Source organism: Mauremys reevesii, linkage group 4 (assembly GCF_016161935.1).
Source record: "Mauremys reevesii isolate NIE-2019 linkage group 4, ASM1616193v1, whole genome shotgun sequence".
Lineage (NCBI taxonomy): Eukaryota > Metazoa > Chordata > Testudines > Geoemydidae > Mauremys > Mauremys reevesii.
The window spans coordinates 65882974-65910609 of record NC_052626.1 but is presented as its reverse complement, the minus strand read 5'-3'; the positions used below and the strand labels follow the sequence as shown (position 1 = coordinate 65910609).

The 27636-nt window shown below is 43.8% G+C and overlaps 1 protein-coding gene across 4 annotated transcripts in view; it reads left to right on the top strand.

Moving 5' to 3' along the window:
• Nucleotides 1-6588: 6588 nt before the first annotated feature.
• TTC9 (tetratricopeptide repeat domain 9) overlaps nt 6589-27636 on the top strand; it is a 35235-nt gene continuing 14187 nt past the window's right edge. For 3 of the 4 annotated variants that reach the window (XR_005597413.1, XR_005597412.1, XM_039533655.1), the window contains exon 1: nt 6589-7018. Coding sequence is in view for 2 of the 4 variants with exons in the window: in XM_039533655.1 (XP_039389589.1) it covers nt 6718-7018 (301 nt within the window). In the remaining 2 variants the exon portion in view is untranslated. The remainder of the gene's footprint in view (nt 7019-27636) is intronic. The other variant, XM_039533654.1, reaches the window with a different exon arrangement.

Sequence of the window (27636 nt, the reverse complement as noted above, 5' to 3'; positions counted from 1 at the left end):
CATTCCCTCTCCTTCCCCAATTACAACCACACACAAGTAAGATGCAGACCAGGGATTTCAGAGAGGCTTCTCTGCTTTTCTTTCCTCAAGCTGTCTCTTGCTTTGATCACAAATTCCACCTCTTCCTTTTCCTTTTCCTTTTTGTGGGGAGAGGGGAAGGTAATGTGAGGTGCAGACCTTGATGAAAGATTCAGAAATAAATAATGGATGATTTACTAGACTGGTGACAGATTGTAGCTGCTGCAGCAGCTGAGTATGCTGGAATTCAGATGCAACTTGGGGATGTTCTATCCTTATGCGTAAGCTAGGCAGGGATGCCATTCTCCCAGTTGATAGGACTTGGCATCACTTCAATTACAATCACTCTTAGCCCACTTGGAGAGAGGCACAACTTCTGGTCTGCCTCTATGATTATTCATAAAGCGCTTAGTCATACGCTTCCATGCGCACCCAAAACTCCCCTCAAAATCAATTAATTTTGACTGCACCACGAATGCAGGACTGAGAACACAGGATATATGCTGCATTCATAAAAATTTCCATTTTAAAAAATGTACATAAACGTGAGACATCCTAACTAGCCTTAAAATTACAGTTAGTAAATACACAATACACTCAGAAAAATCCATCTCCAGCCAGAAATCACAGCACCAAACCCATTCAAAAGCCCATATCTGCTGCCCTCCACAGAAGCCCTTTCAAATGCTTTTGCAGCATGTTCTGAAATTCAACACATCTATGCTATTTCTGACTATATTAATAATCACACAGTCTAGAGAGAGAGATGCAATCATAGAAAAAAGGATGACTGAAGATACATCACTAATATTTCTTCAATATCTTTCAAATTATTTCAAGAGTTTTGCCCAGCAGCACACTTCCCAACTGCCAACAGTTCAAAACTTTATGAATCTTTGTTAAAAAGAAGTTAATTTGTTCAGGTAAATTGTGAGAGCAGAACATTAAGATACAATAAAAGGAGATCCCAAAATAACATTACCATGCATGTGATCCAGAGCTCCATATACATATCTCAGTAAGTGAGCAATGCAAATGTACACTTTTTGTCATATGCTAAGGAAAATTCTATCTGAAGGAGGAAAGACAGGCACACCCAGGGACAACCAGACAAGCAGGAAGGCACACCCAGGCTGATACAGAGACAGATAGAAAAATTACTCACAAATGAAGAGACAGACTCAACAGCCAACATTAGACTGCACTAGGGCACTGTGGTGGCATTAAAGATAGGAACTAAACTTAATTGATGTGAATGGTACTTTGTTTCCCAGCCCAGAGTATCAGCCCAATATCTTGTTGATGCTTTTGACTTCTGTCAGGTTTTGAAATACACTGGATAACATCACAGCTATGGCTAGTCTTATAAGCTTGTGAGAAATTTAATTTTGATCCCTGGAATTTCTGCTGGACCCTCATACAGCTGAAACACCTACATAGCCGGATATCAAGTCAGCACCCATAAATAAATCTTTCCTGATTTGAGAAGGTGACAGGCTCTCACATTTTTCAGTAGACGCCATATACACGGTCTTTAACATTAATGTTTTGCCATAGTGTTTCTACACCCAACATTTCCAAAGGCCTTTTCTTTTCAGGTTTTATTTTATTTCAAATTTCCTGGGAACTTTTCAGTGATTACTGCAAAAATTTGAAAACAGGTGAAAATCAATGCAAAAAATTAACTTCACAGTTTTCTGGGTAAATATCAAGGTTAATACTGGGGGTTGGGAGGACAGAAAAAAGCAACAACTAGAGAAATGTAAGAATATTGAAAGTAAAAACAGTTTACTGCTGTGGTTTATCTAATGAACTGTACCTTAACAGTAAGTACACATATGCAGGTGGATGCATGTGTGTGTATATTCCATACATTGCCTTACTTTAACAAGCTGCCTCTTATTAACATTTAAACTAATTAATATAATGTATTGGATTTTCTTAACATAATCAATATTTTAATGTATTTGACTAGTCCAAAATTCACTTGCAAATCAGTAAAAACCAAAATATAGCTTTTGTAAAATTCAAGAATTTTTCAGTAAAAATCCATACAAACTGAAAACGAAGGGCCTTATAGATTTCACATGTTTTATTTTCCTTAAATATTTTACTAAAAATCAACAAAATATTTAGCTGTGTGTAGGACAATTTAGCAAAGGAATATTGTCCTTTGCTAAATTGTCCTACACATATCTAATAGCAGATTTAGTGTCTCTAGCCCAGAGGCATATTAGGAAGCTTTCACATTGAGGCATACGGTATTGCACCATATCCAGCTTAAGGTGCCCATAGAATGGAAAATCATTGTATTGATCAGCAATTTATGATATTAGGAGAATATGGACCAATCTGGTTGAACTCAAAAATGTAAATCTCTATAGCATGCTGAGGCAATACTCTGAGATAACTCATAATTTCTTGTAAGGGTCATGGCCATGGAAGAAACATCCTTCGGATCTTTTACAGATCTTAGTATATCAATAATTTGCAGAAACTCCGTTTTTGGCACTGTCGCCATGCACTAGCTTCTTTTGGACCAGCCTTGACAGCAGCCACCTCTCTAGTAACATTTCTAAAGGAAATGAGGTCCTTTATGAGACAAACCTCAGACATTTATACCTTTCTTCAGTCCTCCATGAGGCCAAGTTAGAATTATTGAAGGCCATTCATAAGGCACAGGTTTCAAAGTTAAAATATCCTCTGGTCAGTGGTGCTGAATCTGCCTTAAAAGATCCTCATTAGTACAGCTGGTCAAAAATCTGGAAACCAAATCAATTAAAAAAATGGACACTTGGAAGTGGTTTCTTTTTATGGGTTTCAGATTTTCCATTTTCTATGAAATTTCCATGATATTTTCTACTAAAGTTTTTATTAAAATGGTTTTCACAATCACTATTAAATTGTACTGGTTTTCAATAAATGATTATTTAAATTTAAAATATCAATTTAAATGTTGCTTTTTTTTTGCAAAAATTGGAAAAATGTCAAAATAAATGTTGACAGTTTTTCATGAAAAGTTTTGTTTTCAAAGATAATTTTTCACAACATTTTTCGTGCCAGAAATTTCTATCAGTTCTACTCATTAGAACTTTGCCACTGACTCATCTTATTATTTCATATTTACATTAACACCCAAAGGCCCCAGTAGAAATTGGGACACCATTGTGCTAGATGCTGCACAACCACACAGAAAGACAATGTCTCTGCCTGTGCACAAGGTTGGGATTAAAAATATTGATGCTTGTTAAAGATGTCAGACCCTGTGTTCTTTGATATGTGTTCTGGGGATGCATCTGGTTACTAATGGGTTCTGGGAGGATACACATGCTAGCATTACTTTTCAAGTGACTACTCCATTTACAACTATTTCTCTTTTATCAGGAGAAATACCTAAATCATTCAGATTCACAAGATCAGCAAAGAGCTGATGCCTACAGGCTACTTTAATGTCAAGAAACATGGTATCACAATTCTGGAAAGCATTAATAGCTCCATGAACAGAGCTGTAGTCTATCCAAGCTCGTGCCTCTGGGGAGAGTGGCTTATAAAGGCCCCAACAAACTGGGGGGCTTAGAGGACATATGGTTGTTATTTTGGTTGTTATACAGAATAACTGTTGAGCATAATTGATCTACCCTACTGGGATACAAACATTGATAATGTTACGAATGCTGACATGCTAGTGTCTTGAATTTATATATTTTAAATGTTTCTAGGGTCTTCCCTTCCACTTTATCCTCCTTTCCTGGAAAACTGGTTGAAACTATAGTAAAGAACAAAATTGTCAGACACATTGATGAGCATAATTTGTTGAGGAAAAATCAATTTGTTTTTTGTAAAGGGAAATCATGCCTCATCAATCTACTAGAATTCTTTGAGGGGGTCAACAAGCATTTGAACAAGGGGGATCCAGTGGATATAGTGTACTTAGATTTTCAGAAAGCCTTTGACAAGGTCCCTCACCGCAGGCTCTTAAGCAAAGTAAGCTGTTATTGGATAAGAGGAAGGTACTCTCATGGATTGGTAACTGGTTAAAAGATAGGAAACAAAGGGAAGGAATAAATGGTCAGTTTTCAGAATGGAGAGAGGTAAATAGTGGTGTCCCCCAGGGGCCTGTACTGGGAACAGTCCTATTCAACATATTCATAAATGATCTGGAAAAAGGGGTAAACAGTGAGGTGGCAAAATTTGAAGATGATACAAAACTTCTCAAGATAGTCAAGTCCCAGACAGACTGCAAAGAGTTGCAAAAGCATCTCCCAAAACTGGGTGATGGGGCAACAAAATGACAGATGAAATTCAATGCACATTGGAAAACATAATCACAACTATACATATAAAATGATGGGGTCTAAATTAGCTGTTACCACTCAAGAAAGAGATCTTGGAGTCATTGTGGATAGTTCTCTGAAAACATCCACTCAATGTGCAGCAGCAGTCAAAAAAGTGAATGTTGGAATGTTGGGAATCATTAAGAAAGGGATAGATAATAAGACAGAAAATATCATATTGCCCCTATATAAATCCACATCTTAAATACTGCATGCAGATGTGGTCGCACCATCTCAAAAAAGATATATTGGAATTGGAAAATGTTCAGAAAAGGACAACAAAAATGATTAGTGGTATGGAATGGCTTCCATATAAGGAGCGATCAATAAGACTGCGACTTTTCAGCTTGGAAAAGAGACGACTAAGGGGAGATATGATTGAGGTCTATAAAATCATGACTGGTGTGGAGAAAGTAAGGAAGGAAGTGTTATTAACTCCTTCTTATAACACAAGAACTAGTGGTCACCAAATTAAATTAATATGCAACAGGTTTAAAACAAACAAAAGGAAGTATTTTTTCACACAATGCACAGTCAGTCTGTGGAACTTTTTGCCAGATGTTGTGAAGGTCAGGACTATAACAGGGTTCAAAAAAGAACTAGATAAGTTCATGGAGGATAGGTCCATCAATGGCAATTAGCCAGGATGAGCAGGGATGGTGTCCCTGGCCTGTTTGCCAGAAGCTGGGAATGGGTGATGACAGGGGATGGATCTCTTGATAATTGCCTGTTCTGTTCATTCCCTCGGGGGCACCTGGCACTGGCCACTGTCGAAAGACAAGATACTGGGCTAGATGGACCTTTGGTCTGACCCAGTATGGCCGCTCTTATGTTCTTTTCCTATACTAGTAAATCCTGCTGTGTTTGACAAAGTGTGTTATACACAGCCTTTCTTCCCTCGAGCATTGTTGGAAATGGCTGTCTTGCTGGTGTGGACCGTGTCCAATGTGTTCAACACCTATTGCAAAGGAAGTGTGGTTGACATGCTAGGACTATCTTCTCTTTTCCCCAGCAAGTAAATATTCTAAATTCAGTGGCATACACTGGTTTGGTTTAAATCAAACTACAATCAAATGTATCTAAAAGGAGATTATGTGAGTAATTTGAATTGACATTGGACAGTATTGCCACTGGATGGCTAAATGTGACTCAACAGGAATTTTCCATCCTTAATGTGTGTTTTTCACACACACATTTCACCTCTGACTTCTATGATTAAGACACACACTGTCCATCTCCAGTTTCCAAGTTACACAAAAACAGGCCCTCCACCTTTGATTTCTAAATCAGAAAGTATTTTTAAATCAATTATGGAATGCCTAATTTGAGACCACAGAAAGTGCTGAACACCTGCCTCTGCAAGTCAGGCCCCTTGAAGATGTTTCAAGGGGAGTACTGTGATTTTTGAATGCTTAGGGTTAGCAATACTGAACTACTACGGGATACATCATGCAAACATCATATCTGACTGAGCAAAAGGAGGTCCAACACTCAGCTCAATGGCATTTCTCTGTTTACCTAATGCAATAATTTTGACATGCCACATCCAATCAATTCCAAAATGTCCTGAAATGGTCTAAGCATAATGGGAGCCAGTGGACTTGGATGATGGGGCAAAGTAGAGTGAGGGGACTGGGTGTGTGCAGGGCAAAGCAGGGAATCAAAAGGGAATGGGGGACGGAAAGCAGGGACTCAGTGGGGGGAATGGAGGCGGGGAGGGGAAAACGGGGTCTCTGGGGACGGGGAAGAGAAAGTGGAAATGGGGAGGGGGAAATAGGAATGGGGGGAACACAGAGGACTTGGCATGAGTCCCTGAAATGGGAGGATGGGACGGGGGCACACAGGCAGCTGGGTGGGGGGAGAAATGGCGGAATACCGGGAAGCCCTAGTGGGTGTCGAGCACTTGGCCTGGAGAAGCTACCGAGTGTGAGCCCCTCTAGTAAAATTAGCGACCCTCCCACCCCCACCCCGCGGGAGGGCCAGGAAATTGGAGCTTGCGCCTTTAAGAGCCTGGCTGCAGAAAGCAACAAGGCTTTTTGTCTGATATTTTTAAGGGGGGGGCTGCTCCGGACCCCCCCATCCCCATCCTTGGCTGGGCTCCTGCCTGGCTGCGGGCTCCTTCCGGGTTAGCCGGCGCTCGCTCGCTCGGTCGCTCTCCCCGTGCGCGGGGGCGGCAGCCCCAGCCCCAGCCCCAGCCGGTCCGGCCCGCAGCGCGCGGGCGGGGGAGCAGCGCCCGGCCGGCGGCGGGAGGATGGGAGCGGGAGGCGGCGCGGCGCAGCGCGGCGCTGGGGCGTTCGGCTGCTCGGAGGCTTGAAGCCCATTTCCCGCCTGGCGGCGGCGGCGGCGGAGCGCGGGGGCGGCGGGGATGGAGCGGCAGAGCCCGGCTGCAGGGCGCTGCGCCGCGGGAGCCCAGGCTGGTGCGGAGCCCGGCGAGCTCCTCCAGCGAGCCCTGGAGTTCAAGAGCCAAGGGGCGCAGTGCTACAAGGACAAGAAATTCCGCGAGGCCATCGGCAAGTACCACCGGGCGCTGCTGGAGCTGAAGGGGCTGCAGCCGCCGGAGCCCAGCTCCTCCGCCAGCTGCGCCGCCAGCCCGCGGGGCCAGCTCACCGCGGAGCAGAGCCAGAGCGCGGAGAGCATCGAGATCGATTGTTACAACAGCCTGGCAGGTCAGCGGGGGCTGGGCGCGCTGGCAGGGGCGTGTGGTCCCCTCTGCTCTGGGGCTGGCCTCGGGGATCCTCGCCCCCGGCCCATCAATAACTTCGGGCGGGGGTTGGGGGTGTCTGATCATGCCCCTGCTGGGGCTTTAGCCTGACCTTCCAACACCGCTTGCAAAGCAAGGGCGCAATGTCAAGGTTGCTGTGCCCCCCCCCCCTCGTCTTTCCTGCCCCTCACCCAGGAGCACTACAGCAGAGCAGCAGGATTGACTCAGGGGTCAGGGAGCTCTAAGGGCCTCCTTCCTGTGCAGTTTTTACCCATTTTTTGCTGGGAAATTCTCGGGTTTTACAACTGCTGGTATTCGGGTTTTACCCATTTTACCCGAATTTTGGACCCCTCCAATAAGTGAAAATACTGGTTCTGTTAAGAAAATCCAATACGTTGCATTAGGAAGAGTGTTTCTGTTAATAAATTAGTCTAAGTGTAAAGGGGAGGCTGTTTAAAGTAAGGCAGTGTTGTGGAAGATACACGCACAGGCATGTGTGGGCATATGTGTAGGTGCTGTTAATGTACTTTTCATGCACTACACCACAGCCTTAAACTACTTTTACATTAAATACCCCTACTTTCTTTAGTTGATGCTTTTTTCTACCCTCCCATCTCCCATATTAACCTTTCTATTTACCCAGAAAACAGGAGTTAATTTTTTTGTAATGATTTTCACCCATTTTAAAATTATTATAAACACTGAAATTTCCAGGAAATATTAAACAAAATAAAAACAAAAACAAAGGGCCTTTGGTATTTCTTAGGGGGAAACTATGGGTCTGCTTTATAGTCTTCTCCCTCCCCTCCTCATCCTTTCTTATTATTAACTAGGAATCCCATAGTCCACACTGCAAAATAAGGCCTTATATATTGTACCCTCAGTGATTCCTTTTGGGTGTATGAAATATTATTTTCATATGTCTGAGAGAAGTATTTTTGCTTTTCTAGTTGGGAGGGGTGTAGCATTCTGCCAGTCCTTCCTTGGCAAATATAGAGAACACATCAAAATCTCATCTCTTTTTAGGGTTCATCTGCATTTTTACTACTACTCAACATATGTGCACACAAGCACTTTAATGTTTGTACAGCTGTTTAAAAATATAACTAATCTCTCATACCCCCTGGGAGATAGAGGTAACAGAATAGATGTTTGTATAGAGTGCTCAGATACATAAAAAGTACAATTCAGGAATTCTCTAAGATTATACAGCATTCTCTTCTTCAGCCTGAGATTGCCTTCAATCCTTTTACCATAGCTTGCCTGTAATTTACAATGGAGGGGTCCTACAACCTCTGGTGTAAAAAAGGAAATGTCTGGAAATCATTTTGACAACCACAAATGATATATATATATATATATATATATATATAAATCTAGTATCATCTTAGCTATAAAAGTGAAAAGAAAATGTAGTTCTAACTAGTTGCTAGATACTAGTTGCCACACTAGCCATAGATGCTTGATCATCATTGCATTTGACTTGGCTTCCTCCCATCTGCTTTGAATGAATACTCTATGGAGGAGTTAAACTACTTTATAGTTTGATCCTGCAGTCCTTACTCAGACAGAACTTGTGTTGACTTCAACAGGAGCTTTGCCTGGGTAAGGACTGCAAGATCGAAGGTTATTTTAATATCAAAAACCTTATTTATTATACTTACTAGGAAATTCCAAAATAAAAAAAAAACACTTGTTTGTGTGTACATGGGAGAGAGTTAATAAAAAAGCACAATTTTAGATTCTCCCCTCTTTCCCCTTAAATCCTACTCCTTTCCAAAATGATGCTTCCTCGTTACCTTGGCAAAAATTTGGCCACAGCCAGGACATTAGCATGTCAGTGATTACCTTCATTTTGCACTTGGCTTGTCTAGGCAGAGCTGGTTAGCTTTGCTTCTTGTGTTGTGCAGTGCTGAAAAAAATGGGGAATAAAGTAGATCAATTTTCTACCCTCACTTACACTCCTGCACATACATTCAAACAACCCTATTGATTTCAGTGTAACTGAGGGCAGAATCTAGGTCCCTTTTAGAACACATTTTCTAATTGGATAATATTATGGTTCCTTCAATTATTATTTAAATTGCATAAGGGGAGAGAGAAGGTGTCACTATAATATTGTAATTACTAAGTGTAATTTTGTCTCTCTTTAAAAAAAAAAAACTGTGTTCATGGATGTTTGTTCAAATCAAACATCTTACTCTGTTTGTAAGGCTTGTTTAGATTGACAGCGTTATATAAAGAACCCATAATACCATTAATAGCTTAATACAGTTTAATGTGTTCCTAGTCTTAAAACATTTCTAACAAGAAATATCTTCACTCTTAGTCCTGAGTTATAAACTAGGCATATATCTAGAAGGTGAATGGGTTTGGAAGGGATAGATGTTTGCTTTTTGTTAATATTTCTGCTGAGTATACAAATTGCCGTTGCTGGAAATGTTTACAATCCTATTTTTGCTGACATAATAATAGTCCCATTTCATTTATTTATTGTTTCTGGTTTGGGATTTTTTTTTTAACCATTGCTGATTGCCACTGTATGAGATTTTAATACAATCAGACAACAGGAAAACATGTACTTACGGTTTAACCTAGATTTAAACAAATTTTACTTAGCTTTAAATTGTTTCAACACGTAAGAGCATAATTAACCCTAGAATCATCTGCAGTGTTTCCCTTGTGAAGACACTGCAGTAGGACAAATTCTACTCTTATACTTGGACAGTTGTTATACTCGTGTTTTCAGTGGGATTGCACATATGTAACAGAGAGCAGAATTTGGCTCCAAAGTGTATGATTTCATGTTTGCCCAATGTAATGTCTTAAAATGTAAACACTGAAAAAATACACAACATATTAAAGTGGAGTCTCTCCACTCAGAAAACTGCAGTGTCGCTACTACAAGTCTAGTTCTAGAGGTCAAATTCTAGCAGGATTCTCTTTGAACTGGTGTCCAAAAGGAAAAGGAGTGAGGTAAAGGGGAACTGGTCCTGAACTGCCATAAGGATTAGGATGTGTTACTAAAAGAATCTTTGTTGAAAACAGCAAAAGGTGTAGCTGTAGGACTTTATCATGTAACCCTGAGGTTCAACAGAAGCCACTGAATTATTTACCCAGAGGGCTCTAGCAAGGAGATATCATTAGGGCAGAAATCAGTATATTTGGTGTGGGGAAGTAAGGAGGTGGTACAGGATATTATGCTGCTGAGCACTAGAATTGTATTTAAAAAAATTAGAATAAATAAATATCTGCATAGTGCTTGGACTATGCTAGCAGTATGCACCTCAGAGGAGTATGCACCAATTCTGAGTAAGGCAGTTTTGTTGGTATAATTCAGTGTTATCACCTGAGTGTCCTTATTATCAGGTTTTTTAGTGCTTCCAATCTCTCCACTAAGCTTATCATTTTGCAAGTCCTTCTTTGCTTTTGCAATGTCATTTTTTGTGTGCCCACTACATTCTCCCGTTTCAGAGATGCATTGCATTGTATATTGTACTTTTTGGGAGACTGTACCAGTCAGGGAAGCACATAGGCTAGGGTAAGTATTCACCGTAATACAGCATTCCCAACTCTTTCAGTTTTATTGTATCTTACGATATTTGGTGGTTTTCTTAAGCCCAAGCACCTGGAGTCATGCAATCCAATTACTTTTTCTTCTTTTTTTTTTTTTAAAGTCTCTGTCTACACTACCTGCCAGATTGGTGGGTAGTGATCAGTCTGTCAGGGATCGATGTATCGCCTCTACACAAGACGCGATACATCGATCCCCAAATGTGCTCCCCATCGACTCCGGAACTCCACTAGGGCAAGAGGCGGAAGCGGAGTCGACGGGGGAGCAGCAGCCGTCGATCCTGCTCTGCGAGGATGCGAAGTAAGTGATTCTAAGTTGATCTAAGATATGCTATTCTCATAACTGAAGTTGCGTATCTTAGATTGATTCCTCCCCCCCAAGTGTGGATCAGGCCAAAGTCTCGTTGGGGGTGGAGGGTGGTGGGGAAAGCTGGAAAACATTAACCTTAAAGGCTCAAAAACCAGATGATAAATATAAAAATAATAAATTTGCCCTAAAAAAAAATCAAAGATTTAAAAAACTCCAATCTCATGATTTGGGGCAGGGGAAACCTTATGATTTTTGAATGTGTGGAGTTGGCAATACTGCTAATATCTCTTGCACTAAGCTACTAGCAATACTGTGTTTTTAAGATACAACAGTATGATGGCCTTAAAAGTACTCATCACATTTGTGAAGTCTAGTGTTGCAATGTTTTATACAAGCCTGCCAAAAAACCTCCTTTTATCATGAATCTTACTGATCAATTTCACCAAAAAACAAGAGTGGCAGCATAGTTTAAGTTTCTTGAAATTGCTAGGATAAAAAAAAATTCTACCAACAACATAAAGCCCTGTAGAATAAACATATGATTACAAGGCAAACATAGCTTTAAGAAAACATTTCATTATGACTCATTGACAGTCTGCAACCTTGAGCAAGTCACTTGACCTCTTTTTTGCCTCAGTCAGCCCAAATGACAATAGAGTAAAGAACAGAAACATCAGGCAAATCCTGATGCTGCACTAGAGCTGAGCAAAAGGTTATTTTAAAAAAATAAAATAAATGTACGAGGAATGTATGCAGCAAATTTGAACTCACCAAATCTCATTAATACATTAATGACTGTCCCTTCCATTTATACTACACCTTTTGTCTAGAAGGCTCTTAAGTGCTTTATGAACCGCATACAAACAGGGATCACTCACACACCATAAATTGAACCATCTCTGAGAGGTAGACCGTAATAGCCATTCTGTGCCAGCAACACTGCATAACAGTTTTCAATGGTGGAAAGGGCTATTTCTGCTCGGGAGGGGTGAACAGGTCTTAGTCCTTCTGAACACAGCAAAATGCTAAGAGTAGCATAATTTTTAATGTTTGTTACAAGTGAGTGTGAAAGAATGATAGGGAAACTGACAAGAGTTTGCTTACAATAGCAGACACCCTAGACCAGGAGTTCTCACAAGAAATTTTTTGGTGACCTTTGAGTGCATCCACCAACTCTTGCTGGTGGCCGCTCTGACAGATTTTCCTAAAATAATTAATTAACTTTAGGAAAAACAAATGTGCACAAACACATGTCCAAATCATTGTAATTTATTTAGGTATGATTTTTTTGCAGACTCAGTAATAAAAATAATGTACAGTTTTGTCTGTTCTTTACTGGACCTAAACAGAATAGAAACAAAATAAGGTGCTTTGCACATTCTCGTATTTTGTTGTTTGTTTGTTTTCCTTTTTTGACTTTTTTTTTTTAGACTTGCTAGTTAGTAAGGCTGCTGCTCTGAGAACTATTATTTGTATGTATCACTTTTCAGAGCAGACTTACTAGCTAACTGGGAGGCAGTGAAAAGTGATATTAACAAACATACAAATACGGGTTTTCACAGCAGACTTACACAGCCCTGGCAAGCCAGAATTAAGCCATGGATAGAGAGGTGGGTAAGGAGGCAGTGGGGGCCAGGGGTGATAGGGGTGGGAAGTGAGCCCAGGATTGGAGCCCGAAGCCCTGTGGCCAGAGCCTGGCACCCGCCACCCCAGGGCTGAAGCTGGAAGCCTGAGCCCCACCACCCCTGGGAAGGTGGGGAACTCACACCAGCTGTCTGCTCCTCTGGCATTTGTGGCTCCAGAGGAGGGTTGGGCCCAACCCCTGCTGGCAGCCCCAGGGGAGGAGCTACTGCTCCTCCCCTCCCCCTCTCCGCCTCTCCGGGAGGCTATGGCTGCAAGAAGAGCCTCTGGTGGCCACATGGGAGAAACACTGCAATCCAGCCATGGCAGGGGGAGGAGAACTTCTCCAGTTGAGACGAGCGATAGCCATGTAGATTAGGCCTGGTACTGGGAGTCAGGAGATCTGTATTTTATGCTTGGCTCTGATACTAGATGGCTATTTCATCTTTAATAAGTCACTTTGCTTCCTTAAACCTCAGTTTCCCATCTGTAAAATGAAGATACTACTACTTGCTATCTCTTAGAGGTATTGAGAGGCTTAATTAATTACATGAATGAACATTATAAGGGGTTATATCTTAATTAAAATGTTGGTAAAGCACTTTAGGATCCTCAACTGGAAGGCACTATGTAGCTGCAAAGTATTACAGAATGTAATGATCTAAGATACAATTTAGCCAGTAGCATCCCTACTCTTGCAAAAAGTGCCATGTAGTTTTTTATAACTGTGAATGCGTCAGATCTTCCCTTTTCATCCAATCCAAAAGATGGCACCTCTGGCAGTATAGCAACCCCCTAGAACTTCACTGGGGTATTGGCTCGTTGATGACGTAAGGCTGGATTCTGCCACCTGTATTCATCATGAGTAGTACATTGCTCTGGAAGGAGTCCCACTGAAATAAAAAAAAAACCCTAATCACCGAGGAAGTTACTGTTCATCATGAATAGGGGTGGCAGAATTTGGCTGTTGGATTGCAATGAGCTAGTAGCTCAAACACCACTATCACTTCCTCGGTTTTCCTTGGAAGGAGTCCCTTCTGAATGGTGAGCAGACCCAACCCTGTTTAGATTATAACTGTGGTCTGTAGATCACCAGTGTCCTAGCTGATGATCAGAGAAGACTTGGCTAGTTGCCTGATGTTAACTCTTCTGGTCCACATGATGAGAGAATCTGAGAACCTCTGATTTATAGGGTATGATATGATCACAGCCCAAGGTGTTACAGGTGCAGGCAAGGAGTGGATGTGGCTTGGGTGAGTGTTGGATGTATTTAGATGATGGTCTCAAACGCTGTAATATCGATCTTGGGAGAGGCAATGTTGTGAGCCATTACTGTAAAATACTTCTGCCATTTTGTTTGGGGTGGCGGGGAGATCCCTGTTCAGGCAGATGGAGTTACATATGCATGAAAAGGATGGGATGAAAGTTCCTCCAAATCTGGGTGGAGGTAAGCTGCTCTCTGGCCCCTTGCTAACTTTCTAATAGAGTACCTGTCACTGATAGCTTAGGAAGGGAAAGACACCTGTGCATAGTACAGTGTGTGTATTCCTTGGTTCCCAAAAATCCATTTGAAAATGGAGATTCTTTTACAAGCCGAAGTGACACCCTCATCCCCAGTTTTTATATTTGAGAAAAGCCTATTAATGTTGATGTGCCACCTATTCACTGTACAGCTGCCTGCGATGTGCTGCATTTGCTCTGCATGCACAGGATATCCTGTCCGACTCCCCTCTGGAGGAGTTAACCCAGCTAGCTGGTGACTGAGGAATGGGCAGGCAGATTTAGTGGTAAGGCAGCAGCATGAAACTTTCAAAATAAAGTCAAGCAAGGGATGGCAAGAATCAGAAGGTCCAACCAAAACCACTGGGCAGTGATCAACTTTTCTGCTCAAGATTTATTCATTGCCCACCTGCTTTGAGATGTGCATTGATATATTTAATGAAAGGGATTCACAATAGCTTTTCCTGTCAATGTCACCATATCCTCCTCTGAAATTCTGTTCAGGAATTTCCTCCAGCAATTGTCCCCCAGTGAGTCACAACAAATACTCTTGCACGTCCTCATATCCTAATAAATAGCCTATGTAGGGTGGGGCCAGACTGGACTGTGTTAAGATTCTACACCCAAGTCCAATAAGCTCTGCACTTAAAATGCAGCCCTAGTGAGGGAGAATGATAGGAGGAGAGGAAGAGCAAAGGATGCGTGAGATGAGGTATAATTAAAAAGGTGAGGTCAAATTTTGCCACCCTACCAGTTTCTTCTTTTATGTGCAACTGAATAATAATGTGGAAAGGAGGTAGCAGCAGCAATAACCAATGATTTAAAAAAGTTACAATTGTTTTAAACCGCACACTGTGTTCTTGTTCATTTTAAATGTGGATGCTAAGGTTTTGATAGTGCTGGAACCCATAAAGCAAGGTCCTTCTGCAAAGTAGCTGAGCTGTCCCTGGAATAACATTGATCACTTCCCATCTTCAGAGCACTTAACATTCATGAGATAATTATTCCTCATAAGTCCTCTGTGAGGCAGGAAGTATTATCCCCATTTTAGAGATGAGAAACTGAGGCACAGGGAGGTTCAGTGACTTACCCAAGGATACACAGCAAGGCAGTGACTGAAGTGCATTTAGAACTCAGGAAATCCTGACTCCTAGCCTTGTGCTTAGATCACACCTCTGAGTGCCAAACTTCTCCTGACTGTCCTGACACAATGTGCACCAAATATAATAAAGCCTCTACGAATAGCCTCTTTGTTCACACGTGAGTTGATCCTACCCTAAAACATGCCAGATGGTGCTAATAATGTATTGAATACGTTGAACAGAGCTATCATACTCTAAACCAGTGGTCCCCAAACTTTTTGTGTTATACCCTTCCTCCCCCGTAATGTAATCTGTCCGTGTCCCCCTGGGGGTGGGGCTGGGAACTGGGCCAGGAGCCAAAGCCAGGGCCTCGGCTGGGGGTGGGGATGGGGATGGGGCCGGAGCCAGAGTGTAGCTGGGGGAAGAGCAGGGATGGGTGGTACTCCCTTCCTGCCCCCTTTGGGGCCTGGTCCATGTCTCCCTGAACATTCCTCTGCACTCCCCACACTTTGGGGACCATTGTTCTAAACAGTGCCATGGAGTTTAGAAAACAAGAAATCTAATAAAGGGAGGAACTTTTATAATGAAGCAAGCCTATTGTGACGGACTGGGTCACAGAAACCCCCTTGGGACTGTCACTTTGTGTGCTGAGACTACCTCTGAGCCCATTTTCCCTGCCAGCTTGGGACTTCAGTACACTGTTTTATTGAGCCAGACACGCTAGCCTGCTGCAAACACAGACCCAGGTCTGAACCACATCCCCCAAAAGCTGAAGAAGTGCTCCTGTCTGTAGCACCCAGACACCCAGCACCCAATGGGATTCAAACCCCAAATAAATCTGTTTTACTCTGTATAAAGCTTATACAGGGTAAACTCATAAATTGTCCGCCCTCTATGACACTCAGAGAGATATGCACAGCTGTTTGCTCCCCCAGGTATTGATTACTTACTCTGGGTTAATTAATAAGCAAAAAGTGATTTTATTAAGTATAAAAAGTAGGATTTAAGTGGTTCCAAGTAATAATAGACAGGACAAAGTAAGTTGCCAAGCAAAATAAAACAAAAACACGCAAGTCTAAGCCTAATACATTAAGAAATTGATTACATATAAATCTCACCCTCAGAGATGTTCCAATAAGCTTCTTTCACAGACTAGACTTCTTCTTAGTCTGGGCCCAATCCTTTCCCCGATGCAGTCCTTGGTAATTCCAGCTCAGGTGGTAGCTAGGGGATTTCTCATGACTGCCACCTCCTTTGTTCTGTTCCACCCCCTTATATAGCTTTGGCACAAGGCAGGAATCTTTTGTTTCTCTGTGTCCCCACCCCTCCTTCTAAAAGGAAAAGCACCAGGTTTAAGATGGATTCCAGTACCAGGTGACATGGGCACATGTCCTGGGAGACCCCAAGCCTTCATTCTTCCTAGTCTGACTCACAGGAAGGCTTGCAAATAAATAGAGCCAGCTACAGTCAATTGTCCTGGTTAATGGGAGCCATCAAGATTCCAAACCACCATTAATGGCCCACACTTTGCATAATTACAATAGGACCTCAGAGTTAATTTCATATTTCTAGTTTCAGATACAAGAATGATACATTTATACAAATAGGATGACCACACTCAGTAGATTATAAGCTTTGTAATGATACCTTACAAGAGACCTTTTGCATGAAGCATATTCCAGTTACATTATATTCACACTCATTAGCATATTTTCATAAAATCATATGGAGTGCAACATCACACCTATAACATGAAGACCATGTATACCAAAAGTTTACCTGGCTAGTCATTTTCTTCGTTCTCTTTGGTGATATTTCATAACTTCTCAGGTGAAAAACAATCACAGAGATGGAAGACACCTACATCTGCATTCGGTTCTCACTTAGGTGACTATTCCAGAGTCTTACATCCTCTCACCACATCACCCTGCTGTAAAGACCTTGTGGGACTAGAACCTGAGACCGGTAGGATTTTGGATTACTGACACCTCTGCATTGCCACCAGAAGCTCAGGCAAGGTTTCTGCTGGTGGACCATGTGAAGCTAGACACTGCAGGAAGTACTGCCTGCCAGAACTTGAGTGTCAGCTCCCCCCTGCAGTCCACTGACTGGCCTATGCTGGTATGTAAACCATGAAGCCATCACAGAGAACTGTCTGAGCAAAGATGCAGACTGCCCAGGACCGGCTCCAGGGGTTTTGCTGCCCCAAGCAGCCAAAAAAAAAAAAAAGCCGCGATGGCGATCTGCGGCAATTCAGCGGGAGGTCCTTCGCTCCAAGCGGGAGTGAGGGACCCTCTGCAGAATTGCCGCCGAATACCTGAAAGTGCCGCCCCGCTCCGGAGTTGCCGCCTCAAGCACCTGCTTGATAAGCTGGTGGCTGGAGCCGGCCCTAAGACTGCCTCCTTCCTTCCACTCCAGACCATGCTTTGCTCTGAACCCCAGATTCCAACTCTGGACCCTGGCTCAACCTCAGCTTCGCTACTTGGCTCCTGTCTGCAGCTCAGCACCCAACCCTGACTCCCTTGCATCCTGACCAGGCTTAACCCCAACTTCCCTACTCATCTCATGACCACAACTTGGTAACTGATTCATGCACATAAGCCACCCATGGCCCGGCCCAGACAGTTTTTTTCAGACCCTCTTCAGCCCCTTCCCCCCAATCCAGCCCTCATAGAAGATGGAAGGGGCAGACCGCCCACTGACCAGCAGTTTCCCTGAGGCTGTGAGACCTGCAGGACTGAGTCACCCATCTGTAAGCAGACCCTCATGCTAAAGACCCAAGCCTGCAGTTTGCAACCAAAGCACAGACCCTGTGCAAACAGTCACAGGCCCAGGGACGCAGCTCACTGCCAAAGCCCAGACCCTATATGAGCAGCTAGCATGCTCACAGAGAAGCAGCTATACTACATGCCTGAGTAGACATCCATTGCCTGAACAAGGCTGCTGTGGTGCCACGGCCCAAATGGGTTGACAGGGACCATCAGGAACACTGGGGGTTCCTGAACCAATACAGGCTGCTCTTCCTGCTCCACCCCTGAATGTACCCCACTGACCAGAGAAAGATGGGGCTAGGAGTCAGCCTTCTGGTGACTGGTGAATCACGTAACTGGTCTTCCCCAGGTTGGAGCAGAACAGCCCAGTGCTCTTCAATTACGACATCTTCCTGCCAGCCTTCCCAACCATCTTTGATGACACAGCATCACGGCCGCTCTGCAGAGGCTGCCCTCTGGAAGCTGCGTGAGAGGCAAGGGCCGGCCATCTCCCACACCACTCACTTCCAGTGCTTTGCAGATGATGTTGAACGGAATGAGGCAGCCTAGACTCAGTGAGGATGCAAAAGATGAGCTAGCCCACACGGAAAATGCCACCTGTCTAGAGGCCTTTATTGATCTCACCCTGTGCATCAACTCTTGGCTGCCAGAGCCGGAGGAGGAAAGAAGGGTTAGCCAGATGCCCCCACGTCCGCCCGCTATGTCAATGCCTGTAGAACCGAGTCCTGAATCCATCCATGACACATGACCCCGGAGGAGAAAGAATGTCAGTAGCACATTCTGTGGGATGCCAGGATATGTCCTTGCCTCCTGTCCAGCTCGAAAGAGCTTGGGAAACAGACCAGCCCAGGCCCTTGCCCTAGCAGGGTACAGCCCGGGCAACACCAGAGTACTATGTTCTGGAACCATTCCCTAACCCTCGAATGGAACCTGTTCTGGTAACCATGGGGTCTCCCCGCATTTCCAGGTGGTGCAGTGATTACAGGTCTTGAGGGAGGCAAGGCAGATTCCTCTGCCACTGTCAATGACAGATAATGGGGCAGCTGCCAACTTTATAGACACTAAGGCAGCCCAAACCCTCCAGATCCCTTTCCGGCCAAAACCCACACCAGATCTGGTGGAGACGATTGATGGATCACTCCTGTCACCAGGACCAGTGACCCAGGAGACTGTCTCCTTATCTGCCACAGTGGTAGGACACCAGGAAATAAGTTTTGATGTGATCCACTTTCTATTCTTCCCAGTAATTCTTGGCATGACTCATGTATCTCCCAGCAGCGGAGCAGCATTAGCGTCCCCTGTGAATATTGCTGGAAAGCTTGCCTTCAACAAATTGACCAACACCTCCCCCATCAGGTGATCTGCACTCTGGCCCCTGGATTGGTTAAGACCCTCAAAAGTGAAACCCTGGACAGCAGTGAGCTAACCAGAACGGGGGTGGCTCTAAACTAGAACCCCAGCCTCCCTGACAAGTACTGAGACTACATGGATATATTTGAAAGGAAAAACAGATTTACTACCCCCACATAGGGACTATGACTGTCCAATAGACCTACAACCAGGGACAAAGGTGCCCTATGGACAGTTATACACTATATCTGAACCAGAGCTGGAGCCCTATGCATGTAAATTCAGGAAAACCTCATAGTGTTTCATTCAGAGTCCTTGCTGTGCAAAAAAAGGATGGGTCACTGTGCCTCTGCATAGACTATCGCACACTGAGCTAGGTTTCTATTCATAACCGGTACCCTCTGCCCTTCATCCTGGAATTGTTGGACCACCTGAGGACTGCCAAGATCTTCACTAAACTAGATTTTCAGGGGGCACACAATCAAGTGTGCATAAGACCTTGGGCTGAATGAAAGATCACTTTTTGTACCCAATATGGGCACTTTGAATATCTAGTAATACTGTTTGGCTTAACCAGTGCCCCCACAACGTTCCATCATTTCTTAAATGACGTGTTTAGGGACATCCTGGATCAATTCCTGATCATCTGCCTTGATGATATATTAGTGTTTTCTGAGCGCCCTGAGCAGCACTACCATTCATGCCTGGTCCACCCTGGAGAAGCTGTGGATGCATACAACTGTTATGCCAAACTAGAGAAGTGCACCTTGGACCAGGCCACAGCCAAATTTTTAGATTATGTTATTTCCCCAGACAAAGGGCATTCAGATGGAGTCACAGAAGGTTGAGGTCATCCACAGTTGGACAGCACCCTGGACCCGCAGAGAACTTCAGTGCTTCCCGGGCTTTGTGAATTTTTATAGCTGATTCATCACCAACTTCTCTGAACAAATAACCCTCTGATAAGTCTCTGGGAACTGAGTTTAGGTGAGAAGTCTGCTTAGGCAAAGATCGTAACTTGTTGAAAATAAGTTTTAGTCTTAGAAGCAAGGAGACAGTTTTGTGAAAATTTGGGATGTGGGGGGATGGTTGGGGTTGGATCCTTCTGCAACCAGTAACTGGGTAATGGAAGCAAGAGTGTGACTTGCATACCGTCTATGCTGGCTGTTGTTGCAAGGCTGTGAGTCACAGCAGCATAGCATTACAGGCACACAGACAGGCAGGGCAGATGGTGACAACTCCTCACTGGTCTGGTTTGAACCCTAATGCCGACAGGAAATCAGTCAATTTACATGTATTTCCTCTGTTTTAAAATTTTTTAAAAAGCAAATGTCTATACAAATTGTACATGTCCAATGAAATCCCTCACCTCTTGTATGTCACTTGTCTTCGTAGACTGTAAATTCTTGAGGTTAAATTCTTGAGATTGTAAATTCATGTTTTAGTATGTAATTGTATAGCATGCAGCACAATGGGGCCCTGAAGACTATTGTGACATCTAGGATTAAATAATCATACTGATTAACTCCGTTTGTACAGACCAACTTCCCATCATAGTATCCCAAAGCTGTTCACTACTGTGCACCATCCCTGTGTCAATAACTGCAACTGGTTAGGTGCTGCTAGATGGAGATCTGTTATATAGCAGCACCTGTGGACCACTGGGGACCTAGGGAGCTAGTTGTTGACCTGGTGCTGGCTCCTCCTTGTTGTTTCCACCTGTTTGCATAGGCATCCAGGCTCTTCTTTGCAGTGAAGATCATGGATGCCCGTTAAGAAGTTCTCACCCCTGCCTTGCACAGCCCCAGCTTTTCCTTTTTTTCATCGTTAAAGTGTAGTCAAAATCCTGTCTTTGTGACTGCTCAGTCTGTTGCCATGGAGGTCATTGTGACATCACAGATTCAGCATTCTATGACTTACTTCCCTGCAGGCACAGATGAAGCAGCAGGAACCTTTTGTGTAAAACAAAACATCTTTGAAAATCAGCAAACGTGTTTATGTTTCCCTTTGCCAGGCATATTAGGGTTGGATGTGTTACAGCTCTGCCCTGCTAAGGCTGATGCTTTATTAACTGCTGCTCACAAATCCCCTCCCCGTTTCCTGTGCCATCCCGATTGCATAATACCAGCATGCATTTGCCCACAGCCAGTTGGTAGCAGGCTTTCACTTGGAAAGTTCTGCACCACTGACAACAGCAACCACTCTTGCCTCTGAACTGCAGGCTGCAGAAATCCACTAATCATGTCCATTGATCTAGTTCCCTAAGACCTATCGAGAGAAGCGGTTGGGTCAGCAATCAAAGAACCATCCTTCACTATTCTATTCTATATAGGTTTTTATAAATGCTTATCACCTCAGTATCCGAGCACCTTCCAGTAGTGCATTTGTTGTTTGTTCTTGCCTCCTCTCCTCAGAGGGAGAAACATGTGCAGTGATGTCTTTATATTTTAAATATACCTGTTGCTATGTGTTTATATTAAAGAAGGCAGTGCCAAAGTAATGCACCTTGCACTTACAGCGGAAAGTGGTGAGGTTTGTGGTGGTCCTTTGTTCCTGGTGGAATTCATTCCATAGTCTCAGACCACCGCTGGAGAAAGTTCTGTCTCCTGCATAGATGAGCTTTACTCTTTGATTGTTGAGAGTTCCATTGTACCAGAGGAACAGAATTGTCAATGGCAGCCTTTATGGAGCTTCAGACAATTTTTTGAATAGCCTTGGCTAGTCCACGGAGCACTTTGAAGATAAGGAGGGAGACCTTGAACTTGATTTGCAATTCTATGGGAAGCCAGTGTAGGGAGCAGGGGACAAGCTTGATATGTTTGCAGTAGCCTGTGTTGCTCAGGTGTGCTGCAGTGTTTTGAACTAGTTGGAGTTTCCTAAGTGCTGAAGGTTTCATACCCAGGTGTATCTCATTGCCATAGTCCAGCTGAGAGGTAACGAAGGCATGAATAATTGAAGCCAGGTCTTCATCCACCAGGATAGGATGGAGTCTTCTAGCCAAGCAGAGCTGGTAGAAAGTGTTACTCACAGATACTGCTCTGCGAGAGCTTAGCATCAATGAGAAATCAGAGCGCTAGTAGACTATGGACTGAATTGACCTATTGTGGGTGTGTATCTTCAACCAATGAAAACTGCACGTGGTTGCAAGCTCTTCAAAATACTTTCCTGTATCCACCAGTATCACCGCTGTCTTGCTAAGATTCAGCTTCAGCTAGCTGTTCATCTACGAGCTGATATCATCCATGCACTGGGGCCAACGTGGTGGTGGTGATGGTGGTGGTGGTGTGGTCCTGTGCGGCAAAGGATAGGTAGAGCTGTGTCTCATCTGCATATTGCGTGTTTGAAGGAGGAAGGGAAGATTCCTTCACTCAGTGAGGCATGGCTCTTTCCGTCAGAAGTGGCACCAGTTGGTCATGACTCTCATTCACAAGCTAGGAAGTAGTCAGCATGTTTCCTTCAGAGTTTAACTCTTGACGATTTGGAGTGCATTGCATCTCTGGGGGATTGACTGAGCCATCAGCTCTCAGTCCTGCTTTACTATTCCACCTTGGCCATCTGTGTGTGATCTAAGCCGACAGGTAACTCCCTGCTTGCATGAAATCAAGTTAAGTGTCTGCCTTGCCATGTTCCCCTTGCTCCTTAAAGCAAGGGCTTCAATCCTACTCAATGTAACCTAATCAGGCAGTGGAGGGAGTTCTCCACCCATTTGCTGCAATCTTGAGACTCTGTGTAGCCTGTTGTGGCTGTGACTTCACATCTGCCCACTGGTTCACTCAAGGCCTTTGCCAATCTGAAATAGTCAGCTGTTAGGTCCAGGCAGCAGGCTACTCACCCATTTACTGCCTCCCAGCAAAGATGGGCAGGAGGGACAGAGAATAGGTGCACTGCAGCCTTGCCTTGGATCCATCCCCCGTATTCACTGACCAGAGTTGCTGAGCTGGAGTGGTATAGACCCCCTGCTCTGAGAAGCAAGGGACACGGAGGTATATCCCAGAGTCACAATGCTTCCTGGGGCTACTCCTGCACTGACTCCCAGCCCCCCACCCCTTGTTCTGGGCTGTGCCCAAAGTTTCAATCTAGCCCACAGTTTTCAGTTCTCGGAGATGAAGTGTGCCCAATGCAGTGATTTCTGCCGTAGTCCGCAAACAGCCTGAAGCAACAGCTCTGTGAGGTGAACTGCTCCATGTATCTCAATGGGATGTTAAGACCTACGGCTCTAGGTGCCCTGCCAACACCACTCCAGCAGAAGATTGTGTACGTGGCTGCAGGAGAAGAGTGCACTGAGCCCTGCCTATCCACCCAAGCAGTACATCCTGGGGAGGTTTCCCTTCCTGCTACCCTGGTCTCTCTAGGGGGATAACCATTCCAGCTACTTATGAGGGGGGCACCCCACTACTGCTCCTGCAGGGAGGAAGGGGGTCCATGCTACTGCCCCTGCCTCTACGGGGAGACAGCCCCCCCTCTGCCACTACAGGGTTGGGTCTGCAGGAGTGAAGCCATGGAAGGGAGTGGGTCTGTATCATGGTGTCCCCAGGGTCTTGCATTGCCTTGAGCTGGCCGTAGCCCTGAAAAGACACTCTGGCCACTCTTTTTTGGAACTTCAAAACAAAAAATTAAATTGGAACCTGCTCCATGTCCCAGGCCATGATTCTTGTGGCAAAGGGTGTAGCAGAGAGTTACACTTCAACTCCTACTTCAGACACCGGTTTTTTTATTTTTATTTTTTAAACACAACTGTAATTCAAATCCCTGGCAACTATCCTCTTAAATTATTTGCAGCGATTAAGGGCTCAAGCCTTGGCAGTGTGTTCATGCTCCAAGAAAACAAGAGCAGCATAATATCCAAAGCCATGTAGGAATCACAGAGAAGAAATATCAGAATTCTTGTATGTATACATTACTACATTCCCATCCTTAACTGCTCTAGTATAACTGGAAGCAAGGAGGGAGCCATCCCAGTTCCTGTGGTTAATAGATTTAAAAAAAAAAAGATTAAAGTGTAGTAGTAAAAGGAAACACTTTAACCGAATGCATAATTTATCTGTGGAACTGCTTGTCACAAGGTGTCATTGAGGGAAATAACCTAATAGGATTTAGAAAAGGATTAGACACTTACAATTAATAAGAACGTTCACAGCTACATTAGGCAGGATCAGAATTGTACAATGGATATTAAACTTTGTTTCAGGGCCAAACTAACTTGCTTGGGATTATGTTGGATGCGCAAAGACTCAGGCTGAGGGCAGGTGTCCATGGCCAGGTGATTCCATAGTGGTTAATTATTGGGTTTCTTGTACCTTCCTTTGAACAACATAACTAGTCACTGTCAGAGACAGGATATTATACTGGATGACCTGTTGGTCTGATCCATTACAGCAGTTCCTATGTTCCTAGCTTCTGCAGATAAACTTTCTACTTGGGATAAAAACTTTTTACCAATATAACTGCAACTAAGGTAGGGGCTTCAGCTAGTACAGGTATGGTGGTCAAGAATCAGACCTCTTCACATCCCTGACCACCACAGCTGTGGTGACAGAAGTCTGCATTGCAGACTTGGCGTTAATGTGGGAAGTCAGAGTACTAAAATGACCATTGTTACAGAATTTGAATGGCTCGGCGTTTAAATAAGAGGAGCACCTCTCCCTGTTTGTTCCTTGCTTAACACTGAGTTACATTTTAAACAGGGTGGAGTGTAGTTCAAGTCCTGGACCCTGGGTGAGAGCAAATAAATAAGCCAGCCAGAGTGACAGGCTTTACATTTTCTATCCTTCATATACACTGTACCTAAAATGTGTGAGAATTTGAAGGTCCTGGAGTCAGGAGAGGATAGGATCTAATGCTCTTTAGAGCAGGTCAGCAATCCATTGCTGTCCTGGCATCCATAGAGGGATGTCTGGGAGGTATGTCAGTAATACAGAGGTAACTCTGTATCTGGTAGTAAAGGACAGGAGAGAAATTACAGCTGAACTGGAGGAGGGACTGGTTGCAATCACAAAGGTACATTCCAGAAAAGTAACAGACTGTCGGGTGAAAGTGTTACTGCACTCCTGATCAGGACAAGGATGCCGAGTACACAGTGCTCAAACTTGAGGATAGATGGTGAGAGCATTCCAGTTCCAATAGTAAATGCCATGATGAGGCATGGATGAGAGGAAGTCTTGAAGATAACTTGCTCCCAATCTCTACAGAACCTTATAGATAATCATGAACACCTTCAGCTGTACCAGGAGGTGAACGACATCCAGGGCAGGCAGGCCATGGAGCCCAGGTGGTGTGTGCCCATGTTAGCTTACTTGGTTTATTAGGCAGGATAATGCACTAGCTTTTAGCCTCTGAGTGATCATCAAGGGCAGCTCCAAATTGAACCCATTGGCAGAAATCCAGTGTGGAGGCAATAATGGCATGGATGACTATGTCAATGACTTCATCTGAGGAGAAGGGTCAAGCCAGTTTTAGATTCTTTTCTCTCTACTGCTGTCACTTCCTCCAGATGCTTCTCCCTTCCTACCAACATCCCCTCTATCTGGTCTTGAGCATGTTTAAGCTGGCCATCATTCATTCAGGACCCCACTTTGGCCATGTAGCTATTCCAGCTATGCAGCACCTTTCACTGGAAAGGATCCCCAATAACTTTACACACAATATATGCTTGTAGAAGCTATTTGCCCAATAGATAGGTGTCCAGGACCTTGCTACCAAGGATCTGTTTTGTGGCCCAACTAAACTAGAAATTCAGAGAACTTTGGCCTCTGCAGCAAGCCTCTTGTTGTACTCTAAGCACCAGCCCTATGGCCATACTCTCTGCCTAAAACTCCTTCCTGGTCTCCAGAGTCATGGTACATCTAATGAATTTGCTGATCCCTCTTCAGATATTATCTGCTATTGCCCTACAGAAATGACAAGAGACTGGAGCCCCATGGTTGGCTTTGGTAGAACTAATGGGAAAAAGAAGCATTTGAATGGCATTGACAGGAGGATAAAGCAACAGGGAAGGAGGATGTGACATGGAACTGGGGCTCTAGGGAGAGAAAGATTCAGTATGGGTGGAAAAAGCTTGACAGAGAAACAATAACAAAGGGACTCTGGAATAGATTCAAAAGGCAAAACACAGGCAGCTGGGCTAGATGAGTATTGACTTTAAAAGATAAAGCTAGGTCAGGGATTACTGGGATAATTCTAAGTGAGGTCAGAAAGAAGGAAACCTCCAGAGGATTTAACCTGCCAGAACAACAATAGCAACCATGACCAAAAGAGAGAGAGACAGACAGACTGGCTGCAGGGGAGAGAAATGTTTATGGAAGCAACATGACCTACTGGTTATTGCAGGGAACCAGGCTTAGTTCTTGGCTCTGCTATTGACTCATTGTGTGACTATCACTTAGAACACAGAGCTCCTGAATCCCCTTTCCATGAAATTCAAAGGGGCTTGAATTAGAGGATCTTGTTTGGGGCCTCTTTCTACTGTCACCTTTTTATTTTGTTGGAACGAGGATTTATTGTTGCACATTTCGAGAGGGAGTTTGCTGCAAAGTCTAACTCGTCTGCCTGCCATCATTTGACCATTCCTTTGGCTGTGTCCCAGCAGAAATTCTGTTAGGCTACTTTGGTTGGCCTGTGTTGGTTTCATTTGGAGGGCAGTAACTATAGGAAGCTGTAGCCCAATATACTCATTGCTGTGCTCCAAAACTTACCAAGCCAACTGGAAGCCATGAGAACCAGTTGAAAACTTAGATTGTAATTCCACTAGGGTTATCTTTGCAATACAAATTTAGTCTTGTTATAAAGGAAAACTGCAACTTCATATAACTGAGATTCTAGTCACTGCAGCGAATGAAAAAGAAGCATAAAACATTTTACTGTCTAAAAAGATAACTTTTAAAAAAGAATAATTAGCATTCAAATAGGCCACTGCCCCCTTGTAAGTCTGATGAAAGTTTGAGAGACAGAAGATCCAGTACAGCATTTGAATGCATGGGAAAGGCAAGAAACTTTCATAGCTGTTGTAAGTTAAGTGTTTACACATTCAAATGATGAGCTCCGTTTCCTGTATCTCAAACTATATCCTGATGCAGGACTTCCTGCTAGGAATTAGCTGTAAAATGGTGGCTATCAGGGAGACATAAGCACCATTCATAATTGTGGTGATAGGGAGAGGGTGACGTTTCTGAAAAGAGTTTAGAAAACTTATTTTTACAAATAGGTGAACTTTACCAATAAGGATTACTCACCTGTGCCAGCCAGACTCTTACAGACAGCAGCACAATGACCCTTTGCATCACATGGCAGGAATATCCAGGACTCGAGCAGCAGAGAAACGGCTCATCCTAGAAGGTTAGCAAAGAGTCTGTCCAGGAAGGTTTAGCGGAGAGGAACAGTC